This window comes from Epargyreus clarus, unplaced genomic scaffold (assembly GCF_041222505.1).
Source record: "Epargyreus clarus isolate Ecla_fem2 unplaced genomic scaffold, WU_Ecla_fem_2.2 ptg000021l, whole genome shotgun sequence".
In the NCBI taxonomy this organism is placed as follows: Eukaryota; Metazoa; Arthropoda; class Insecta; order Lepidoptera; family Hesperiidae; genus Epargyreus; species Epargyreus clarus.
This window is the reverse complement of record NW_027332228.1, coordinates 11,835,295-11,859,798: the sequence shown is the minus strand read 5'-3', so window position 1 is coordinate 11,859,798 and position 24,504 is coordinate 11,835,295. Positions and strand designations below refer to the sequence as shown.

The following is a 24,504-nucleotide window of genomic DNA, read 5'->3' as shown; positions in this document are numbered from 1 at the left end:
ACAACCAAATAGCTTCGATAGTTCCATTTTTACGTAACAATCGCGTATCGCTTGACTGCGCTGTTACTAGTTTTGCGTGTACTAAACAATCGACCAACAATCGAACAATCGACGAACAATCGAACAATCGACCAACAATCGAACTATCGAACAATCGAACAATCGACGAACAATCGAACTATCGAACAATCGACGAACAATCGAACAATCGACGAACAATCGAACAATCGACCAACAATCGAACAATTTCGATTGTTCGATAGTTATTCGAATACAATCGAAGAATTTCGATAGTTATTCGAATACAATCGAACACAATAACAATCGAATAATTCGATTGTTTTTAGTAACAATCGCGCATCGCTAAGGCACACTAACGCAGCTGTGGGGGGCAGGGAGGTTACCGCGCTGTCTTCGTCCCGCTAATATCTAGATATTTTGTCAGACTAATGGTTAGTGCATTATAGTATACTTTACTTTTTTATTTTGCAATTATGACAACGAATTAGTCGATTTTACTAGAAAACTAATTTTTATAGTAAGTACCAGTTTTTAACCCTTGCATTTTTGTTATTAGCAATAGACGTCTATTTATACTTCGCTGCAAACCAAATTATAGCATTTAATGTTACAATTTCTGTACAATATTATACATACTCCTTACACGATAGTACTTTATAATTTACTTTACATTACATTGATACCTACTATCGATATTACCAAGTGCGAGTCAGTATGCACGGTCTACCCCATCTCTAACTGTCAATGTTTTGTCGCGCATAACTAAAGCTTGGTTATGTATAATGTATAATATTTATTTTATGAAAAATAACCTGTTGTTGTGTAGCTAAATTTAAATCTGAAGCATGAAAATGGTGGGCCTGACAAAAATGGCAAATTTTGTAAGAAACACTACCGCAATATGTTTACGTGCTAGTAAAGTTACACATGTGTGGAACCCCGCAGTGCCCGTAAGAGCTATCCATACTACTAAGACCCAAAATGACTTGATGGAATTTTTTGACGTGAAGAAAAATTGGAATGAATCAAATATCAGAGTCGGCAGAGCTTGGAGATTAGACGAGCTCAGAATAAAATCTAATACGGATCTGCACAAGCTATGGTACATATTACTTAAAGAACGCAACATGTTGTACACAATGGAACACGAATGTAACCAAAGGGTAAAGGTATTCCCAAATCCAGAGAGGATTGATAAGGTGCAAGAATCTATGAATAACATAGAAACTGTTATAAGAGAACGCAATGTTGCCTATTACAAGTTAGAAACAGGTGAAACTGGAGAACGCCCAGTGGAGGAAGTAGTAAATTTATTTGGGCTACCTGAAAAATTACATAAATCAGAGTACTACATACCCAAATTTATGAACACTAAATGGGTTAAGAGTTACCTTGAACATGGCTTTATTAATAGCTTATCAGTAAAGAAGTTTTACAGATTATATAAAGAAAAGCAGTATCTGGATAACAAGCGATCAAAAACTAGAGATTATAACCATGTGCAACAGCTATTAAAAAGATTCCCCAACTTGGACATGGAAGCTTTGAAGGCGCAGTACCCTGATGTTGATATTGAGAAGGCGAAGAGAACCAAAAAAGCTAGAGGCCATTTTGATCCAAAATATTAAATAAGTATCAATTTAGTTGTAATGTACTTATAATAATTTAATAGTTATTTCATTAAAATAGTAATCTTTAAAGTATTTTATTATCACAATACATACTGACAAAATCTAGAGACGTTAAATCCAAAACATATGTGACCTAAATGGCCATGACTGTATTAGGTTCTAGGCTGTTGTTAAACAAATTAAAACAAAAAAAATTAATAACTTCAAAAGTCCAGTCAAGCTTCATAGGATGCTGAAAATGCTGTGTAGCATTACTTCAATTTGGGAATTTTCAATCTTGAAAAAATTCAATTCAATTCAATCAAGAATGTATTCGGCCTACACACTAAAAATGAAATTTTTTTTTGCTCCTTTCAAATTCCAGATTTTACCAATTTCACTTGGCTTTTTTTTATAAAAGTGATGATGATTTTTATAATCATCATTATAACTTATATATAAACTTAAGTATAATATGCATATTTTCAGTGATTTTTTAAAATGTAATATACAGGGTGAATTTTTAAAACGGGCCTTCAGGGCCAAATCCGAAACTATAAGGATTAGCGAAAAATGCTGAAAGGAGTTACGAGGCCGATTTTGATAAAAACTAAAACTGCATCATTACTTTTTTAAAATAACTTTTTCCCTAGCCGGGAATCGAACGAGTTCATTTTGAAAAAAAATGCACCCTCTATATTATTCCACTATCTGATAGTGTTGCTAATAAGGATCAAAATCTGGAAAGTAATGATAAACGACAAACTAAAGGAAAAGCCTCAATTTTAAGAAAATACATATTTTTTCATATTAATTTGGCAGTTATGTTCCCGCCATTTATTAATTTAAACATTTCGTGTATTAACATTTTTTTTTAGCTCAATGTTTCTAATCATTCGAAATGGACGTTATTTTCCGAATAATTTATATTTTTATGTCCGACTTAGCTAAGGTTATTTTTAGGACCATTATAATAGATTTACTTGCTATGGGCGGAGTTTCGTTTAATACAGATGTAAAGTTGACAATTTGCGAGAATTTCTTTTTAGAGTCAAATCCGAGTGATTACTAAAAAAAGAGATATAGAAAATCATATTTAACTTGAAACGAAGTTGTAAACAACAAACAATGAGAATTTACTATTTAATCAGTTATCTATTTTAAAAAATAAATCCTAAAAACGGCGGTAACTTATTTGCCAAACTATTACTTTCTTATACTAAGCCGTATGTCATAGTCATAACATCGAATAATTAGTTAATTAACCAACAAATTCTTCAATGGTATGACTTATGTCTGTTTCTAAAGAATTATACATAAATCATTTGTTATGTATAATCCTTAAGAATTAGTATGCCAATGTATGGAAAAATACGTATTTTCTTCAAAATTTTCCTTTTCCTTTAATTTGTCACATAACATTACTTCCCAGAATTTGATCCTTATAAGCGACACCATCAGATAGTGGAATAATATACAGGTGTAATTTTTTTCAAAATGAACTCGTTCGATTCCCGGCTAAGGAAAAAAATATTTTAATAAACTAATGATGCAGTTTTAGTTTTTATCAAAATCGGCCTCGTAACTCCTTTCAGAATTTTTCGCTAATCCTTATAGTTTCGGATTTGGCCCTGAAGGCCCGTTTTAAAAATTCACCCTGTATATTATAACATATATTATATATATTATAGCAACATTCAAGGAAAAAGTCTATTTATTAAATTCAATAGGTATTTTGAAGGATCATCATCTTTTTGATACAATATACTTTTTAGTTCTTGTAACTTTTCGAGTGTGGACTTATATTTTTCGATAAAATTATTATTAACAATATATGATTGATATGATATATCTTTACTCGTCGCAGGATTATCTATATTTGTGCATAAATATTCCAAAGTTTGCTTATATTTCACAATATTGTAGGCTTCTAAATATGCAACAAATGTGGTAAACAATACATTAATAAAGTAGTCTCTATATATTTTATGCTTTTCTTCTTTCAACTCAAGTTTTGAGTAAGGATTGATGGATGCGCTACTAGACGTTCCATTTGCAGCCACAGTTTCTGATAGATGATTTCTGCATATTTTTGACAGAAGATCCAACAAGTTTTGTGGTTCAATGCTTCTCTTCAAGTCAATATTTTTTAGTGTCGCCGCATTATCTCTCTCGGGATAATTTTCCCATGAGCTGTTATTAATGCAGGAAATAATAATAAGCATGATATCATTCTCATTATTATCAAGCAAATTGTGTACAAGACTAAGTCCAATCCGGTGTTGCATAAAAGACGGTTGTACCTTTTCTAATATCTTTGTTATAGACGTTGTTGGTAAACCTGAAAATGTAATTAAATGAATGATAAAGTACTTATATAGGAACTGCAATAAACATTATTTTCTTACAATACATACATGAAATAATTTTAAAAAACTCTTTCGTAAAACTGTTACAGTAAGAGTTGTCAATATTTGGATAGTTTTCATTATCTTTGTCGTCACTCATATAAAACATCTGTATAACAGTATTCATCCATATCTGAAAGAGAAATTAGTAAACTGTCATTAATTTATTATAAATATCTACTTAAAGTAGGCTAATTTTATAGATTGTGCGCTCTTTTAGCATAGCAAGGTGCGGGTGACATTTGGCTAGTGGTTCCCTTTGAAATAATACTTGAATAAATTACTACTGGCTTACCATCTATCTATGGTAGGCCAGATTATCTGTCTAGTTTTGTAAATATTTGCCCATAGGACAAGCTACCGATCCCAGCAGTAAACCAAATCATATTAATGGCATAAAAATATACTCACAGTCATTGTTTTAATATGTTTTTCTGGATACTTTAAGTGAATAAAGTAAGCAAATATTTTTATTATTTTCTTACACTGATCAGTAACTTTTTCACTGCTTTTGTTAGAATTAGGCCACAATATGTAGTCTATTAATGGTTTCTGGGAGCGATTTTGCCTTTTTTGACTGAAGGATCTGTAAATGTAAGTACATAATGTGTTACCACAAACACTTTATAATAACTACAATATACCTATACTTGTTATTATTTCTAATATACACATTGCTTATTAGAAATTAATTGTTACTTGTTTTAACGGTGAAGGAAATCATTGTCAGGAAACCTGCACACCTGGGAGATTTATAGAAAAAAACTCAAATTAAAGTGTGAAGTCTACCAATACATACTTGGCCAGCGCGGTGGACTATGGTTCAGTCCTTCTCCTTCTGAGTGGAGACCTGTGCTCAGTCGTGGGACAGTGATGGGTTGATGATGGTGATGATTATTATTATTATATTTGAGCTTGATTGAAATAAGTTTGAGCTAACCATCTCTCGCATGACCTTCTCTGTGACATATTTGTGAGTCAGGCCCGGTTTGTCGGCGCACTGAAGATCAAGTAGATATGACATGTCTATATATGTTATGGCCGTGCCGTAAAGCCGTAAAGTTTTTGATCGAATCCGAATCGAATCCTTTTTGGTAAAAGCCGATACTTTAGTTGGTCACTAGATACTATAAAATTATGGGAGCCATTGACAATCTGGTCGGTTCAATTTATCACACAAAATAACTATACTTATGAAACAACTGGATAAAGGTATGGCCATGCTGTACCATCATTATGAAATTAAATTGATACCTGGAGTGAAACAAAGCCAAGTCGTTTTGTAGTAAGTTGATGAGTGATTCTAAAACTAACATCAACCTCTCAATTCTCTCTGTTCTAACCAAAAATTCAAACAGTTCAAATTTTTCTTTCCTCCAAAAAATTCTTCTTACGACATCATTAATTTTTTTTGGAATGGCTTCTTCGTCAACAAGGGTATGATCTCTGCTGTTCATGCTTATTTCATATAACAGTCTACTGAAACAGTGAGACACAATGCCTTTTTCAGAATCGTAATTTCTTCTATTTGATAATGTTTCATTTTTATTATCCATTGGTGAGGTAAGAAAGTTTTTGTAACAATCTCTTATAGCTTTTGATTTGCATGGTGGATGTATATTAAAATGTGAAAGAAGTGTATTCTGACATTGCCGTAAAATATATTCTATAGTATATCCAGGATCTTCATGAGCATTCTGTAATTTAAAAGCATATTTTGTTTTAATTTCAGCAAATAAGTTAGTTTTTACCCGACTGCACTAACAATATATTACGGAGAAAAAGCAGAAAAGGAAAATAAAAAATGACAGTGAAAATATTAGGACTGTTAGTATTTATTTATTATTTATGCACACATAGTACAGATACGAGAGAAAAAAAAACATAAATCATAACAGAAATATCAGAGAACCAAACAATCTCTTATAATTTTAATTATTTCATACAATGAGATTAATATTTTCCTTAGTGTACCAAAAATTGCATTATTATCACATTACTAGTATTTCATCATCATCATCACCTCATTATTGTCCCATTGTTGGGCATGGGTCTCCTCTCACACAGGAAATCTGAGTGTGGAGCTATGGTTGTATTTAGGCCGAAAAAAACATTAAATTTAATCATGTACTCATATTTACCATCATGATTTCCACAATATCCTTCAACATATATTCAGACAGGTATCGACGGGGAGTCATGCACATGAGGCATATTTCTGTGGCTTCAAACCAGGCTCTATTTTTCATTTCAATATTAAAGGTTTTTTCAGTAGCAGCAGGTACCTGCTTCACACCGGCCTGAAACATAGTTATAAATTATATGTGTATGTGTAGCACTTATTGCTGTAGAGTAGTGTAGAGTATTATATCAATATTCTACACATCTAAGTATAAGCAAGTCGTTAAATAAAGCACAAGTAAATTTTTAGAAAGAAATAAATTTCTATCTAAAAATTTAAGTTGTCTTTATGTACAGATCAAGTTCTGTCTACAATTTTAATAACCCAAATATCTTGTGTCTGAATTGTGTTGAATACATAGCTAGTAAAACACACCGCAAGTCATACTGAACTTATATAACAAGTCATGATTGTGTGCAAACAAATTGTGTGTAATTTAAACAATAATATATAAGAGCATATTTTTTGTTGTAACAGGAAGTTCAAAGTGAAATAATTGCAAAAAGCGGATTGCCAATTACACACAACAATGTGTATGATAATTCTGCTTGATAATTTCAATAGTGTTTTTAAATGTATGTGATAAGGCCTCGGCCTTATATATCTGTAATCCCTACCTACCATTATTCTAAAAATAGTAATGGTAGGCAGTAGTAGGCACTTATGGTCTAGTGGTATGTGATTTTGATCTCAGCCGCGGTGCAGGTTTCAAAACCTTGACATATCTCTGATTTATTGGTGTTATGTGGGTATTAGAAAATAATTTTATTACATGCTATCACAGTATAGAAAAACTTGGTGAGAAAGCGACAAACATACCAGACTTCTGTAAATAGAACTACCATTTACTATTATCCTGAAAATTTAGTTGGAATCCCATGAATAAGTATGTTTCCCTTATCAAACTATAATCAGAACAGCAGTTCTTAACACATAAGTCTGAAATAGGTATGGTGGTGGTACTACAAAGGGCTCTACCATCTTCAACAGTTGTGGTAGATTACAAATTATAAATAATAAATGAGCATGCAGAATAGCTGTGGCATAAAGACATCTGTAATCTACAGTAACAGCGTATTATCTATTATTATATATCTGCTATTATATATATATTATCTGCTATATTATCAAAATTATTAACAAAGGGAATAAACCTGAAACCCTAAACAACCCTGGATTATTAAAAAAAATCTTACTTACATTATTACCAAAATGTACACATTGCTGAACACACTGGGGTAACTGTGTCACCTGGAACCGTTTTTGGATATCTGTATAGGCTTCGTAAGATACTTTCAGACACGCTTGGTTTAGAACATTTACAGGATAAGTTGTTAAGCGTTTCTTGTTAGACACTTCACCTTCTTTCTTTTTCCTTTTCAGACTAAAAACTTGTTGCTTTCCTTGCAAATCTGCCATTGCTGCTCTAATTGAACATTAGATATATATTTTTTGTTATTGTGTACTTCAGTTGGCTGATTTAAATAATACGGCTTATTCAATGGTAGGTGTGACTCAAGCGACGCGACGGTGGGGACTAAATATAATGTTGTTTTTGATTGATAATACATACTCGTAGCTGATGAGTGCTTCATGATTGTTTCGTTTTTAGCGCGTGTTTCCTTATGCGTTATGACCAATTGTTGCATTGATCGTTATGAATAATCGTCAAACTCAGACGTGAACGGACAGACAAAACCATAGTAGGAATTTAACATTGTTTTATCGCTTCTGCCTGTATCCTTGATAAAAATAATCTTTGCGGGTGACTGGATTACACTTGGTACTGTAACTGTACAGCGTATTCCGATAAACATTTTATGAGCTATTCCTTTAACAGAGATAAAGAGAATAATCATTTTAGGATTATATTAATAAAAAACTCACAAGACTAAACAGTAATGAGTAACATCATTATTATATGTCACTGTCAATACAAAACTAAAACGTCAAATATAGGTTTTTTTTTGATTAAAGCATTAATCTCAGGCAATGGGGTTGGAGTCAGGAGTCAATTTTTGTAAAGCTCTAGGCGTAGCGAGATTTATTTTGCTCCATTTTCATATTTTTATGAAAAAAAAAATCTCTTAGCAATCTTATGAGAAATTATGAAAATAAATAATAGTTTAAAAAAACTAAAAAAATACACTTTTTATAGAAAATCCAACTAAAAAATAGAAAATATTTTTTTTTAAATTTGAATTAAGAATAGTGTAAATAAGATAAAAATATTTTTTATTGTAAAAAAAGGGTGGGGTGCATGGTGTCAATAGTTATAAATATTTTATTGATAGATATTGAGTAGAAGGATTATCATTTTGATAATATCTTAAAAAGCACCCCACGCTTTTATTACAATAAAAAATATTTTTATCTTATTTACACTATTCTTAATTCAAATTTAAAAAAAAATATTTTCTATTTTTTAGTTGGATTTTCTATAAAAAGTGTATTTTTTTAGTTTTTTTAAACTATTATTTATTTTTCATTTTTTGGTCGAATTTTTTATAAAAGCGTATTTTTTAGTTTTTTTTAACTATTATTTATTTTTCATTTTTTAGTGATTATTTTAGCGATTATTTTAACGATTATTACGTAGCGTATTATCAAGTTTATTTTTCGAATCAGCATCAGCACCTTTGCTTAGCAGTGCAAAAATGAATGTTGGGTCATTGTTTAACACAGCTGTATGAAGTGGTGTTTTACATTGGTGTTTATTTTTATTGTTAACGTGAAAATCCCAGAGGAGTTGTTGAATGACATCCGAATTGCCAATGCTAACTGCTTTCTTTCATAATTTATACCATATCCCAGGTCCTCTATCTTGGATAAAAGTAATCACGGAAAAAGGATGATAGAGCATCTTTTAAAAACAGGCGCTGATGGCAATACTCAAGAGAAAAACGGTCAACTGCTTTACATCTAGCCATTTCAAAAGGACGTCGTCCAATCATCGATTTAATATTACAGCATGATGATGATGTTAATATCAAAAATAATTCTAGAATTTCTTCTCTTTGTGTCGCTGCTGCCTGCAGAGATTTTAAAACTGTTAGTAGTTTAATTAATTTTACAGCTCGAGTTAATAATATAAGTTGTGACTATGACGATAAGCTGAAATCATATATGCCTTTATATTTGGCAGCAAGAAATGGGAACAATGAATTAGTGGAAATCTTGTTAAAGGAAGGTGCAGATGTTGAAGTGCTGAATGAATAAGGATGATAAGACACCGCTTCATGATGCTATTAACAACGGACGCGTCGAAGTTGAGGTCAGGTCAGGTCAGGTCAGGTCAGGTCAGGTCAGGTCAGGTCAGGTCAGGTCAGGTCAGGTCAGGTCAGGTCAGGTCAGGTCAGGTCAGGACAGGTCAGGTCAGGTCAGGTCAGGTCAGGTTAGGTTAGGTGATCGGCGCGCCTGGTAGATTCCTTTATTGGTCTTAACGCAGACCTTCCGGGTCTCAGGAAAACAAAAATCGCTGATCCTGATTATCCTAGTCAGGATAACGGGTCAGAATGTTTAAAATATTGAATTGTCATCGGTCCTTAATAAGTATGCCAAATTTCGAGTTAATCCGACGTTTTGAAGGGGGTTAAAATCATGTTCAAAGATTCCGTTACATACTAACATACCAACATACCAACATACATACGTCTGAAGCTAATAAAAGCGTATTAAAAATACTCCACACTGTTTTCTTCTTTAATAATGTCGTCAAATATTTTTTTGATGATTTATTTTAATAATTCACTTATTTTTTTTTAATTTGAGTGGTTATTGTATGTTGTGTGCCTACCTTGTATGATAATTGTTTGCGTAATTATCATCAATGAAGGCAAAAATGACATTGTAACTTTGGGAATTATTAGTTAATGCTGCACGCGAGAAATAGGTGTGGCGGTCCCTGACTGTTGCTGGCGTATTGTCTTTCTTATTTGTCGTTGTCGTCGTCATCAAATTGTATAGTAACCTGACCATTATAATTCATTTTTAGCATGCACTTAACTTTAAAAATAAGGGATTTAGATTAAAAATAAGGGACTGTGCAGAGGTTTGCACCTCGGATCCTTCAATTGAAAGTCCAAGATAGAGTCGTTCCAATTTTTATTAGGTATGCCATAGATACCGAGGTATGCATTCACAAATCTAGTGGGGGTATTGATTTAAACGAGATAACATTTTTTTGATGTGAAACATCTATAGCCGCACGTAAAACCGATTTCTGGCGTGGCGACGCATGCCGTGGCCACGCTATACGATGGTATATATATATATATATATATATATATACAGTCTATATGCAGTAGTGTGTACGATGTGGCTACGCGTCGCCATGCGCAATCGAATTCAATAAATAGTCATCGTTATCTGGAAAAAAATCGTAATATTTTATTTTATCATTATGACATATTTAGTTCCTATCACAATATGTTCTTTTCTGCATATTACTTTTACAAAATAATGTCGATGTTTTACATCTGCCAGGCGTCCCGTGACGGCTCACATTTTTTTCAAGACAAATCAACGGACAGTCACATTGTAGGTTCATTAAATAAAAAAATGGAAAGATTTCAAGATTAGTTTAGCAGTACAATTTAGAACACAGGTTAACAACAGGTAAAGGTTACTTGACTGGGGCAACTCTATCTGCTTTATAATGCGTAAATGAAACCTCACATGGAGTACCTACTGCTCGTATCTCTGGGGAGCTATAATATCAATACCTACTAGATATCAATTGTAATATTATATCTTTTGGGCGATTTAAAAACACCCGGCACGGGTTGACCATTAATCTGTACCGTTTTCCATCAATTTGCATTAAATTAGAATGGAGCTCATATGCTTCGGCCTGCTCCAAAACACGTGTGCAACAGTGGGTACTTATTAATGGATTGTAGCGAATGCGTAAATTGTAAACAAGTCGGATGGAATTCCGATATTTTAATCTCGAATTTGTAACGTATTATTTGTAATAAACATATTTGGAATACCCTTAAATTAGTGAAAGTATTTAATGAACAGCATTTTTAGGGAAGGACGTACTGAACCACTTAAGAAATACGGAAATGTTTATACCTACGCAAGTTTTCCATTATAATTTGGCCTGCTCGGTGCCGAATACTAAAAATTATTGTTTCATAGTTTGCCGCAACTGAACTCAATAAGTTCACGATTGCACTTAAACTTTCCTTAAATAACGACCGCTATAAAACCACAATAACGAAGTCAAAGGCTAACAGTACCGCAAGGAAACTTGCCGCTGCCTGATACTTATCAGTTTATCATTTGTTTGCTGCCAAAAGTTTTATTCAAAATGGCTGTTATATTTAAGGTACTTGTAAAAGTGTTTTTTTTTAATATATTTTTTAAAATTAAGATTAGTTTTCGTGGGCTCTTAAAATGAAAGTTTACGATTTTAAAATATATTTTTTAAATTAAGTAGGGGAAATATTTATAATTTAATTTATGCAATGGATAAAATATCTACTAAATAAATCAATTATTTTTGCTTTATTTTATGAAGCTGAGCAATACTATTTTACATTAGAAATTACCAAAATTCTCCCGACAATCCGACAAAATTAAAAAATAATAATAATTTCACTCTTCACTTTTAATAGTAAAAGAGATTTGTATAAAACTTTCGTGCTCTAAATAAACTTTCCTCGTAATTTTCATTGCCATTGGCATTGTGTAAGTCCATCGCCACTTGACCGTGAAGGCCGTTCCAGTTTTTACCGACTGCGTTTTTGGTGGAAACATGCTTGTCAACTTCCACTTTTATCTTGTAATTTGTCTAATAATCTTTTCATATCATAGAACACACCGTGTATGTTGACCTGTCTACTGTCTGACCAAACTGCTAATACAGCTGTAGTTACATGTTACCAAATTCAAACAGGAGTGAAGTGACATTTGTAGTCAGCACAAGTGGATTGCTCTCCATACGAGGTATAAATTGAGAAGCCTCGTCTAAGTTTAGTGACCCATTGCAATCATTTCGTTCGATCGCGGTAGCATTGCTTCACCTATTTTCCCTAAGAACAGCAGTGTTATGCATTGTTCTGTTTAAAGGGTGTGGTATGGTACAGGGGACATACTTCTCCGAGGCATGCCTGCTCCTCATGGTTAGCGGAGTATCTGTGGTCGACCTCAAGAAGGAATCAAATTTTATCTGGGGTTGATTACAGATGTTCATGGGTGGCACTAGTCATTTACCATCAGTTGGACTGCATGCGCTATTACACCTATATTATAAAAAAAAAAAAACACTTTTCTAGACATTCGCACTCCTGGCTGTGGCAGCTGTTGCATCGAGCAACAACGCACCTGGAGGGTACTCGTGGAACCGTTTTAGTGGGCCCGTCAGTGGTAAGATAATCGAGGTCCAAGTCCCCGCCGCGGAAGGAATCCCCGCCCAGCAGCACGCTAGTTACGGGTATGACCACAAAACTGGCAAGATACATCCAGAGACTGCTAAATACGCCCGCTTGAAAACCGTCGATTACGTGGTGAGATTTTTATGTATTTTATATAAATGGCGAATGTGTTTCATATTGATTGTGCATGCTCTTATGTCCCTCGTCTAGTTCAGATTTATGTAAGTGCCCCTTCAGTCTTTGCCATAATACATGATGAATACATGACAAAACAAAAAGATACGCTTCTGTGATATTTAGATTTTAAATTCGGCTGGCACAACTACACAGAATATTTTATTGGAGATTGTCGCTGTCACTGTAAGCCACTATTTACGCCCGTTAATCATACTTCAATCTATTAAACGTTTTGTTATAATAGGCAGAAATAATATTTAGGCATAAACAATAGATCAAATATTATGAAAGGACGTAAGTGTGGTGCTCTCACATTTGTACACTATAATATTTGTACCTGCTCACGGAAGGTTTCTTCTTTTCCTTTGCTCTGTTACCGACATTTGTGACTAATATCATGATTTATTAAAGCAACTCATTCACCAACCAGGCTAAGCCCGACTACCACTACGCGTATGGAGTTGAAGACCCACACACCGGCAACCTTCAGAAACATCAGGAAAATCGAGAGGGTGACGTAGTGCGTGGAGAATATTCCCTCGTCGAACCCGACGGCTCTATCCGTCTCGTCCGCTACACGGCTGATCCCAAAAACGGTTTCCAGGTAAGGTGATCTTCGCTTATGAAAATTCGAATTAAACTTGCATTATGCTTGAACAAAAACGGTGGTTACAAGTTACTTTGTCAAAATAAGAATATTTAATTCAAAGTATATTAGATTAAATATCTACAATACCTATTCGTAGTATCATGGATTAAAGTGGACAAAAAAGTGCAAAAAGATCCATCAATGGATTTTTACAATGGATCTTAGTGGACATCGCCTTCGTATTTAGATACTTGTGCTGCGGGAACGTGTGGCACTGAAGCTTTTTCAATATATATTTTTTTGTCGTTCAATTAATCCTTATGTTAACTGATAATATAACAGGCTTGTTCATCCCGCGTTTGTTTAACTTTAAACATCTGTTAAAAACTAATTTTCTATAGTTAATACTATTTTTATACAAACGTATAAGGCAATTTTTTTCTTACTTGTATACATTTTATTATCATAATCGTCGGTACATTGTATCTTCAACATGTTGCCGATTATATCAAAATCGGTTACTACCTATAAATCATACTTACCTACTGTGCGAGTATGATTAATATAACCTCGATGTAAGTGATATCTAATCAGCCATTATCATATCCTTAGGTGGAAGTGTTTATTCAGTTCCGATTGAGTTGCGCTGATAGAAAATATATAAGCGAAAACCGACAAAGATGATGAATTTATACATAATTGGTTACATAATGTAAGCGTTGTACCATGACGGATTCTTGCCTCGGATGCTACCAAATAAAATATGACTTCATCTTTTTTACCGAAATGCAACGTAATGTTTTTATTTAGTTGATTCAACATTTTTTTAGAACCGGCATATTGTTTGAAGTGCCTATTTCATTCTCTTTAATTCGTTTACGAGAAACAACCGGGTTAGACAAAATTTAATTTATTTTTTGTTACATCAAAAATCCCATAAGCAGGTTCACTGGTACATGAATTTAGTTCTGTGCTAAGCTACTTCCGGTATGTGCAAGATGATGTGGTCTAAAATAAGACTAAGGGTTACACTATGGCCAGAGTCCACTATGGCCAAGTGTGACATGGTACATTTCAGACACCTTTGGGAACTATATGCAGATCTCGCAAGCGTGCATATTGGCAATTTTTTCTCCGATAGGTAAATGGTAATTATTTTTTATGCGCATATAATTCCGAATAGATACTATAGAGCCCATGGACAATATGAGATTAGAGACCTAGTGAGGTCAGTCACAAATACATTGCTAACTGGAAGATTAGAATTCATTTTATAAGAGACTCTCCTTTACACACCTTCAAACAGAACAAAAGTTCTCGACTCCAAATACTAAAGTGAAACTCTGTATGATATTTACAGGCAGTGGTTCATAAGAAGCCCCCACCACAGGCCCAGGCGCCCGTACGGTACACTCAGGTGCAGCAAGACGAGTCTAGGGAATATTAGAACGTGAACTAGTCCTGATGAACGTTATCTATTCTACAAGTAAAGTTAGGTACTGACTGAGAGGATTCACATGCAAACTAACAGTTTCTGAACATTACATTAGAGATGAGCGTTTTAGTTACATTGGTCTGGTTGTAATTTGTACAATATACTAGTGATTGTCAAGTGGAGTGTTGTACCCGTTATTAATTATCAATCTGTCTAATTATTGTCGACCAAAGATTTGATAATTCTAGTAAGCGCTAGTTGTCAAAGACCAATATCTTTGGTAAGCGAAAATTATTCAACGGTTGAAGGCAGGCATTATTTTGTTATATATAGAAGTATGAAGGTGGTAGAACGCTTTGTGGTTCGACTCCGGCGACACTTTTGCCACACCTATTTCTGCCTCATAACAGCAGTGTTGAGCGCTGCTGCGTTCTGGTTAGAAGGGTGTGGTAAGGGAGACATACTTTTCCGAGACGTTCCAGCTTAGTCCTCAGGGGTAGCGGAGCATCTGTGGTGGCAGTAGCCACTTATAATCAGTTGGACTGCATGCTCGTCTGCCATATTACAAAAAAGCCTGCTATAGATCACCCCATATTCTATTTAAAAAAAACCTTCCCACGCTTTTTAAGTTAATAATAGCAGAATAACATTACACACATTAGGTACATGTAAATGTTCCTAGTCAGTATCCTTCCTAAAGACCATATTTGTTATAGGCTAGGATTGTTGTTTGTTGACTATTTATTAAGTATCTCTGTTGTTTTGTGAGTCTGATAAATAAAGAATTTCAAATTAAATTTGTTTTATTAATTATCCTTTATATCAAATAAGTAAAACCAATTATTAAAAAAATACAATGCCGTATTAAAATCATTTAGTAAATATGTTTTTAAACGTATCTACTGAAAACGGAATAACGATAGTGTGTGTATTATCGCCAGCAACCATTTGCAACGATTGTAGATAACGGAGCTGAAATAAAATGTTTAATTTAATATACTTAATTGTATTTATGTCTTACTACTGGACATTCGTTTTTCCCTATAATTGATGGGCTGCATGGAAAGTAGGTACACGATTATGGTGTAGGTACTTATTTCGGTGCGGATTGTATCATTATTTCATCGCTGTCTGTCAGTCTCCCAGAATGACAAGAATTATGACATAGTCCACTGCACTTGTCTTGTGAAGTGCGAATTGATACATATCATATCTTTAACTTTTTTAAATATCTCTCAGATATGCAGGTTTCCTCACGATTTCTTCTTACCGTTAAGAAAATGGATATTAAATTTATAATATGCACATAATTTTGAAAAATCAAAGGGAATTGAATCTAGGACCCCTTGATTGAGAGGCCGCGTTTCAACCACTAGGTTATCACTGCTACGAGATGCGCATTTGTGAAGGCAAAAATGGACTAGAGACCAACCTATTCGCATGCTTTCAAGCAGGATTTAAACTCTCAACACGAGGTTTAACTATTATCTACATGGTAATGATAGGTAACGATAAAGGGAACGACGGTTTAAAGTACCTTCTGATGCATGTAGGACGCATGAAATACCAAATACTAGTAGTCACTAGAACTTTGTCGTCAGGACGCGGGATTTTTGCCCGATGCATTCGTATAAAGATCCTAAAATTATTTTTACGCTCATGGTTAATGACATACCATCTGGCCTCAGACACAGTGGCGGATTTACCAGCAGGCTGAGTAGGCTTCAGCCTAGGGCGGTAGAATTTTGGGGCGGCAAATTTGGGAACCGAATTTTTTTTGCTAATTAGGAAGCTAGTTCATTCATGCCTTAAACGTGTCCTGAACTGGCGTGACGAGCAAAAAAAAAAACGGCATCATGAGCTGGCGCGGCGAGCAAATAAAAAAAGGGAACCGTGTCACCGAGCCGGCGTGACGAGCAAAAAAAAAAAAAAAAACAGGAGCGCAAACTACCTAATCCGATAAACTACCTAGTCCAATAAACTACCTCTAGTTGTAGAAGCAGGGGCGGCAAAAACTGTACAGCCTAGACCTTAATTTTTTTTAAATCCGCCACTGCTCAGACACAAAATAAAAAGGTATCTCCAATGAATAAAACTATACGAGTATATCAGGGTATTTGGTATACTAACTTGCATACAAAATGGATTGTCCATCAGCATTTCTGTAGCTTTCTGCAAGTTCTTCGCAGTTTCAATCTCAGCGTTTGCAACTATAATTTTGGCGTTTGCCAATCTTGTCGATTCGGCTTCGGCGGCCATTGCCTTTTGCAGTTGTAGAGGTAGAGATATATCTTTGCTATGAACACAAATGTGTGCATCGTCAAATATTTAACAGGAAACAATTATGAAGTTTGAATGTTACAGGAAAATCAACAATAAAATTACATAACTACATGTAATTCTAAAATTTTCAAATTGTAATTCTAAAATTTTTACTAAACGTTCATATGAACGTTTAGTAAATAATGATTGGCGTGTGAGATAAATTAGCCAGGCAGGCAAAGTATATAGGTATGTCGGAGGAAGAGTCAGAGTTATTTAATATAGCTTTAGCTATACTGTTACTTTAGTATTTTAGTAATGTTATTGGTACTTGATCAATCGAAGGGTTAATTGATTTAAATTATAATTAACAGTCATTGTATAGCTTTCGTATTAGAATCAGAGCAGAGACTTTAAGAGGTCTCTAGTGGAGTCGAGGTATGTGGCGGCGCGGTGGGGAAACATGGATAAGAACTGATGTGCGTGATCGAGGTGGATCATTATTTCGTTGTGCTTTGGAGCGTGTAGTCACTACCTTGAACCTGCTGCTCAAATCCTTTGTTTGTAAAGTAATAGTAGTAGTATAGTATAGTTATTTTGTAAATCCGAAGTTATAAATAAATACTGTGATTACTGTAATTGTGCCTGCATCTACCCTATGACAACGCCCACGAAACCCATAGATTCTATCAATGATGTCGATGAGAGCCGTCCTTCTCCGACAGGTATAATACTCTATTTTTTTATATCATGTACCATCACTTAAGATCAAGACTCAAGATATACTGATATATTTTGTCGAAGCCGGTTATAAACTATATTTATGTTATATGCGATCTTTCCTAATTTGGGCATCTCAAGATGACCACTTTATTAGTAGGTATTAGATAGAATACACAAAACCGCTATGTATGATTCATATGTTTCTGAAATTACCTGTGTCAATTTATAGAGTTACCTACTTACATTTCAACCCTTACAACTTGGATTCCCCAGTTTTTTGTCAAATGTTTCATCAGCTGGAATACTTGGTAACTAACAGCTGGCCTGTTTATCAGTATCTCAGATAACTTTCTGGTTCCTAACGCATTTCGAAGCGTAGTTGCTGCTAGGTACTGTGTCGCTACTCTACATAACATTAGATTAACATTATTTGTTACTTTGGTGGTGGTCAACGCTGGTGGAAGATACTCGACAGATATCATATTTTCTATTTGGCAAAAAAAGTTACAGGTCCAGGTAAAGATTTCTATTACTCAAAATCACTTTTTTTATTCACTACAAAAGTTATTCAAAAACAAAATAGGGTGTATAATTTTGCGCCACCCTATATTTAAGTTTTACATTTTTATATACCCATAAGTTTATTGTATTGGGGATAAGTTAACAGATACAGTATTACTAAAAATAATTAGGAGTCATACTTATAATTTGCTACATTCACAACTGCGGATATAGGATCATCAATTTTGTAGAAGACAACCGCATCTACAGAAATGGTCAACGAGTCCTTCGTGAGAGCCTGTGGAATGGGATAAATATCAATATAATACGTTGGCCAAGTGCGAGTCGAACTCCCGTAGGGTTCCGTACCACAAATTTTTATTTTTTTATATTTAGTATTTGTTATTGTTGCAGCCATAGACGTTGTCAATGAAAAAGCCATTGGAAACATTTGAACGCTACCTTTTACAGTTCGATAGACAAAACGAAAAACGCCAAAAATAGCGTTTTATTGTATGGAAACCTGCATTTATTACCAATCTTTCTATATTTAGTATTTGTCATTATACCGGTCAACATTATATAATTATACTCTGTAAAATTTTCAGTTAATAATATAGAGCCCTGTGATAGTTGGATAGACGGACAGACAGCGGAGGCTTAGACAAAGACGTAGGGTTCCGTTTTTACCTTTTGCGTACGGCAGCCTAAAAATGATAGTGTTAGGAAATATTGTTACTTGTAATTAAAATAAATATAAAAACAAGTACCTCTTGAGGAGGAACGTCGTAGCAAATAGTTCTAAGGTCAGTGAATTTAACAGAGTCAACACACGGCAAGTAAAATATAAGACCTGGTCCAAAAACACGCTGTTTGTACACTTTACCGTTTCGCAAGATAACTGCTCTCTCGAACTGGCGAACAATCTGTTTAAATAAACATTTATACTTAATTACCTTGAAAACGTTATCACAAAGTTCATTTTTAATTTGATTGGATACTTACAATAAACACATAAAGCAGAGATAAGGGGAATGTCACCACAGTCAGTACGATTGATAAAATCACTAAGATTTTTTCGATTAATTTGTTATCTGAAATATTTCGATATCTTTGTAATTAAAGAAATTTGCGTCTTTTATTATGACATACCATACTATAACGGAAATTCAATGCCGCGCCCACATGCTCGCCAAACCTCAACAAACTATCACAAATTCAAATGTGTGTAAAGAGTGTTTGTCTAGGTTTGCAAGCGTCTATAGGATCCCGGATTTTGATTCGACAAATCAAACCAAACGTTCTAGAAGTTTGGATCTTACGCGAAGTGCCAATCCTGCAGACGCGGTGTAACTTTATGAATTATGAGAATGCTGATTCCTTTTAAATGAAAGTATAAAACGTTTAAACGTACATTTAAAAGGTATTTATATTTTAATTTTCAAATACCTTCATTATATTGTGTCATTAGGCGGGGATTACTCAAAACTCTGTCTTCAGTTGTATAGTCTCGATCGCGTTTGATACCTGTTTCACAATCAGCTTCAGAGGGAACTATTATGTGCTGTATATTATTTTGGGACCCTTCTCTGTTATTATTATCTGTTATTTGCATGTTAATTACAATTCTATTGCAAATGCTTGATTTGACAGGCGTGACACATAAATAAACCTGACATGTAGCAGTTGAACTCACAGGATTAGATTTTTTTCGTGACATTACTACTATGGTAAAATATATCTATGGTTGAACGTATGAAAAAGTTGTTTACTTCTTGAAATATCCACTATGACTTGGCAATTCCATTGGGAATGGAAACAATATTGAAGTTTTCTGTTGAGCCGCAATAAAGTTCAACGTTTGCAAATATTTCAACTGAAAGTAATAGTTAATCATTGCATAACTTTACCGTTCATTCTATAATTTCAGAAGCTACTATTCTCTTCGCGGTATAACTAGAACATAATCGAATGTTTGCGAAGATTTTATAACAATACTGATGACATTGAATATCTCTTTGTTGTCCTTGACATGATTGATATTTTTATGAATTGTTTGTATACTTACAAGTATAGTTGTAGGTGTTTCTACCATAACTTTAGATGCTTGCAATAGGTTTTCTGCTGCCTTTATTTCACCTTCAGCTTCAATAATCTTTGCTTTGGCTATACGGGTCCCTTCCGCCTCGGCCGCCATAGCCTTTTGTAACTCAAAAGGTAGTTTTACATCTTTTCTGAAATATCATGTCTCCGTCATAATGATTGACTTAAATTTGTTTTACGTGAGGCTACGAAATGTACGAATATAATATGTTACAATAAAGAATATAATTCATTAAATCACTTTTTATCTGTTCTTTACAGTTCAGCCTTATATTTAGTGTATAATCTATGCTCATATTATAAAGAAAGAACTGGAGGTAAACAAAAATAATGTCGTTTCGAAGTACACTCTTTGTTGAAACAAGTTCTAGTGACTAAATTGAAATACAATACGAGCGTTATCACAGCGTCATTGCATGTGTAATAAGAATAATCAGACTACGTTTTTATACTCAATTATCAAAATTTGTTGAAACGGTTATTCCCCATTTATTTTTATCATCAATGTTTTTATTATACCATTAAAATATCGACAAAGTTCAAATAAAATTAAGAATAAATGATCTTTTTTCTTTAGTTTACTATTTAGGTACTCATTATTATTTTCCTCAGTTTCATTTTTATACGCCATACTGATCGTGCGATGCTCCATACTTGTAGTTTTTTCAAAATGAACGTTTTTTTATTAAATGATATAATGCAGCTTCCGTTTTAATTATTATTGGGCCCGTAAGTTCTTTCAGCATTTTTCGCTATTCCTTGTACCTAAATAGTTTTAGCTCACATAAAAAAATCATGTTATTTGTTTGTACGCAGTTATACTCATTTAGTCATAGGACATCACAATATTTTATTATAATTTCTTTTACACCTATAAAACAGCGACATGTCTTATTTGCTAATTTACTGACTCGGAATATTTTTTTTTACATCTCAACTCTTTCAACTCCAACACCCCATTCTGCCGTTCCCTTGTCTATTTCCTTTCTAACACCGATGCTGATCGAGTCTCGCTTCGCCAGCAGTTCAGTTAATGTGTATTGACCCAATATATTTCTCAAAAGCGACACCGCCAGCAATTCCGTTGCACGCCTAAAATTACAAAACATAATTGCTTATTATAAAATGAACAAAAATGTGAATTTCAATATTATTGTCTTGCTTCACCTGTGGTATTCTACGTTCAGTAAACAGTTCAATGGGTTGCTGACGTGGAAGTATACGACTGCGTCTACTGTTACAGTTACGGAATCTTTAGTGAGTATCTGGAAAAGTATGTTTTGTGAAACTCCTACAGGAGTAAAAAAGATTAATACAATAATTTAGTATTTTCCCTTCTTTTGTGCTATATTGTTATCGTGTTTTAATAATAATAATAATATACTTTATTGTACCCATAAACAGAATCAAAACACATGGAAAATTAATAATTTTAAAAATACAATAGGCGGCCTTATCGCTCAGCAGCGATCTCTTCCAGGCAACCTTTAGGTGCGGAGTTAAAGTGAAAAAATATAGAATGATAGGTAGGGTGCAAATAACAGATGGTAGAATTTGGCATAAAATACAAATTTTGGAACAAATTATACGTATTTAAAAAGAAAGGAGCAAGATTTAAAAGAGTTGTGACAGATTTAAGATTTAAATAAGCAAAGATATTAAATTACAGATAGCAAAAGCATATGGAAAGAAAAAGAAACAAAGATAGAGTTAGAGCTGAAGATAATGACATTTCACCAGATTTTTGAAGGAGTAAAGGGATTGAGCATTGCAAATATTTACAGGAAGAGAGTTCCACAGACGGATAGCGGATATAGTAAAGGATTTCCTGTAGAAGGATGTTGAGTGGAGTGGAGTAAGGAGAGCATGGTTTTCAGTGGAGCGAAGGGATCGATCATGGGACAGATGGAGAAACTGAAATCGTTTTATACTAGCGTTTTATTTTTTTGACTCCTGTGCATCATAGATCATACCTATGATGCAGCAAATTGATGCATAATGTATCAATCATTTCAATAATACCTAAATAAATTTGCTTTAATGACTGTGACCAGTTTAATGGACATTAGCCCAAATCTTTTCGCTCTGAGAGGAATCCTGTGCCCAGCAGGGGGACAGAAATGAATATTATATTGCGTTATTGAGAAAATTAGCGAGTGGAATTAGAGAGGTAATTTTATGTTAAGTGGATAATTTTATTACTTACCTCTTGAGGGCCTAGATTAAAAGATTGCGTTCTAAGATCGAATAATATCACATTATCTGTAATTGGTATGATACAAATGATACCAGGCCCTAATGGCGAACTGTTTCTTACTTTTCCAAATCGCATTATAACAGCTCTCTCGTATTGTTTAACAACCTTAAAACAAAATTGAAATATAATAAACGTGTCTATTTAATAACTAACATAAAACTCGATCGGTTGACCGATGCTTTAGATCGATACCGATCGATTGATGTGTTAACTTTGGCTGTTCGACGAATACCGACAAAACTATGATTAACGATCGCTGATTGAACCATCCTCGAAGACTTGGGCAGGGATGATCGAAGTTAATTCATGCCTACTATCGTCGATCGATATTCGATAGCATCAATTGGTGTGGTAACAACTAACGATTGTGTTGATGAACAATTGATTCATGTGCAATAATTCTGAAGGTGGTAGAACCTTTTGTGGTTTTTCTGCCTCATAACAGCAGTGTTGAGCACTGCTGTGTTCCGGTTTGAAGGGTGTGGTAAGGGAGACATACTTTATCGAGGCGTACCACCTTAGTCCTCAGGGGTAGCAGCGCATCTGTGGCTGACTTCAGGTAGGAATATAAATCCTAAGCCATGGGCGGCAGTAGCCATTTGGACCACCAGGTGGACTGCATGCTCGTCTGCTACTCCCGTATTATAAAAAAATAGTAATGACGTACCTTAAAACACAATAACCAAAAGAGCGGGATCATAACCACCGCTATTATTGCAAGTATTCGAAATATTTTTTCATGTTTTGATTCCTTTTTAATTTCTGTGGGAAGTAAAGTTCATTTATAATACCATCTATAATTTTCAATGAATATCATCGTACGTCAACAAATTGTTAAGTAACGGTTACCTACTCATGACAATAGTTTTTTTATATCTTTAGTGTCGATATTTCGACCCAGTTGCACAGATCATGGCGAAACTATCAATAAAATCTATCGTTATTTTAATGTAAACGTATTATTACAAATCCAGTAATTTATTAAACTAAGTGATCTTACTTTATTACCAATTATAAAGATAATTTCTTGAGCTAAGACAAAAATTCGCAAATTTAAATTTAGTGTTGTATATTATAGTTTCTTTAGGTGTTTCTATTATGCAAAAACAACTTACGAAACCATTGTAACGATAAGTAAGTATTTAATCACAATCGTGAATAGCCATACAGAAAAAAATAACTATGAACTATGTGCTAATAAATGCTATACAAGGTCTTAAATAATGTAACCGCAATTAACAATTTCCGCAAAAAAATAATCTCAGTTCAAGTTTGCTATCAATTATTTAGTGATAGTTTAGTGAGATCATAATGAGTCTACAAAAAGAATAAATAAAATATTAAAAACTTTATCTATCCTATAAGCAGAAGATAATATGTTTCATAATGAGTTCAGGCATGACGTGAGAAAATCTCATATTATAAGTTTCCTGAATTTCTTTAGGGCGTCCGCTACGTCCCTCACGTGTAACATACGATATGGTGGCGGCACTCAATGGGTGTTAAAAACTGTATACGAGTATTACGAGTATTGTTTGGCAGGGGAGTGTGCACATGCAATCGTGCTAGTTTTAGCGGACGCGATTAATTTTTAAGGATGTTCGTCTACCAATACTTGTTTAATGTGGTCGAATGTGCAATTCTAATTCTCAGGGACGCGCTCAGACGTAGGATGGGATTTAAATAATGAAGATGACGATGATATGTTTTTTAAACTACTAGGTATACTTATTACCTGTCGGATTAATTATAGGTTTAGATTCCATTTTATAATATAGTGTTGCTTAATTATGACAATTTCATTTCAGCTAACGGTGTCATTCAGACGGATAATCAGTAGCACAGAGTGGCTA

At 34.0% G+C, this 24,504-nt stretch overlaps 4 protein-coding genes across 9 annotated transcripts; 2 read left to right on the top strand and 2 right to left on the bottom strand.

Moving 5' to 3' along the window:
• Positions 1–404: 404 nt before the first annotated feature.
• Positions 405–15,317, top strand: CPR130 (cuticular protein RR-2 motif 130). Of its 2 annotated transcripts, none has more exons than XM_073084937.1 (4): positions 405–452; positions 12,506–12,736; positions 13,212–13,385; positions 14,731–15,317. In XM_073084937.1, exons 1-4 carry the CDS (start codon positions 450–452, stop codon positions 14,815–14,817), a joined length of 495 nt encoding a protein of 164 aa, XP_072941038.1. In that variant the 5' UTR covers positions 405–449; the 3' UTR covers positions 14,818–15,317. The 2 variants fall into 2 exon arrangements, with proteins under 2 accessions (XP_072941038.1, XP_072941037.1); XM_073084936.1 differs by lacking the exon at positions 405–452 and adding an exon at positions 11,290–11,556.
• On the top strand, positions 750–1,721 carry mRpL47 (mitochondrial ribosomal protein L47). Its single transcript, XM_073084488.1, has one exon. The coding sequence runs from the start codon at positions 867–869 to the stop codon at positions 1,647–1,649; it is 783 nt and encodes a 260-aa protein (XP_072940589.1). The 5' UTR covers positions 750–866; the 3' UTR covers positions 1,650–1,721.
• Positions 3,328–8,106, bottom strand: LOC140750671 (uncharacterized). 2 transcript variants are annotated; one of them, XM_073084360.1, is made up of 7 exons: positions 7,795–8,106; positions 7,422–7,647; positions 6,181–6,339; positions 5,294–5,736; positions 4,451–4,625; positions 4,049–4,172; positions 3,328–3,972 (listed from the first exon to the last, which is right to left on the bottom strand). In XM_073084360.1, the coding sequence occupies exons 2-7, from the start codon at positions 7,638–7,640 to the stop codon at positions 3,329–3,331; spliced, it is 1,764 nt and encodes a 587-aa protein (XP_072940461.1). In that variant the 5' UTR covers positions 7,641–7,647; positions 7,795–8,106; the 3' UTR covers position 3,328. The 2 variants fall into 2 exon arrangements, with proteins under 2 accessions (XP_072940461.1, XP_072940460.1); XM_073084359.1 differs by having other exon boundaries at positions 7,422–8,104.
• Positions 15,318–15,602: 285 nt separating the features above from the next.
• Positions 15,603–24,464, bottom strand: LOC140751092 (stomatin-like). 4 transcript variants are annotated; one of them, XM_073084934.1, is made up of 10 exons: positions 24,387–24,464; positions 23,319–23,413; positions 22,601–22,756; positions 21,562–21,659; positions 21,325–21,486; positions 20,360–20,525; positions 20,064–20,167; positions 19,297–19,385; positions 19,062–19,217; positions 15,643–15,777 (listed from the first exon to the last, which is right to left on the bottom strand). In XM_073084934.1, exons 1-8 carry the CDS (start codon positions 24,415–24,417, stop codon positions 19,382–19,384), a joined length of 816 nt encoding a protein of 271 aa, XP_072941035.1. In that variant the 5' UTR covers positions 24,418–24,464; the 3' UTR covers positions 15,643–15,777; positions 19,062–19,217; positions 19,297–19,381. The 4 variants fall into 4 exon arrangements, with proteins under 4 accessions (XP_072941033.1, XP_072941036.1, XP_072941035.1 ...); XM_073084933.1 differs by lacking the exon at positions 19,297–19,385 and having other exon boundaries at positions 19,741–20,167; XM_073084932.1 differs by lacking the exons at positions 20,064–20,167; positions 20,360–20,525; positions 21,325–21,486; ... (2 more) ...; positions 23,319–23,413; positions 24,387–24,464 and adding exons at positions 16,936–17,101; positions 18,034–18,195; positions 18,492–18,589; positions 19,741–20,060 and having other exon boundaries at positions 15,603–15,777.
• Between the last annotated feature and the right edge of the window lie 40 nt (positions 24,465–24,504).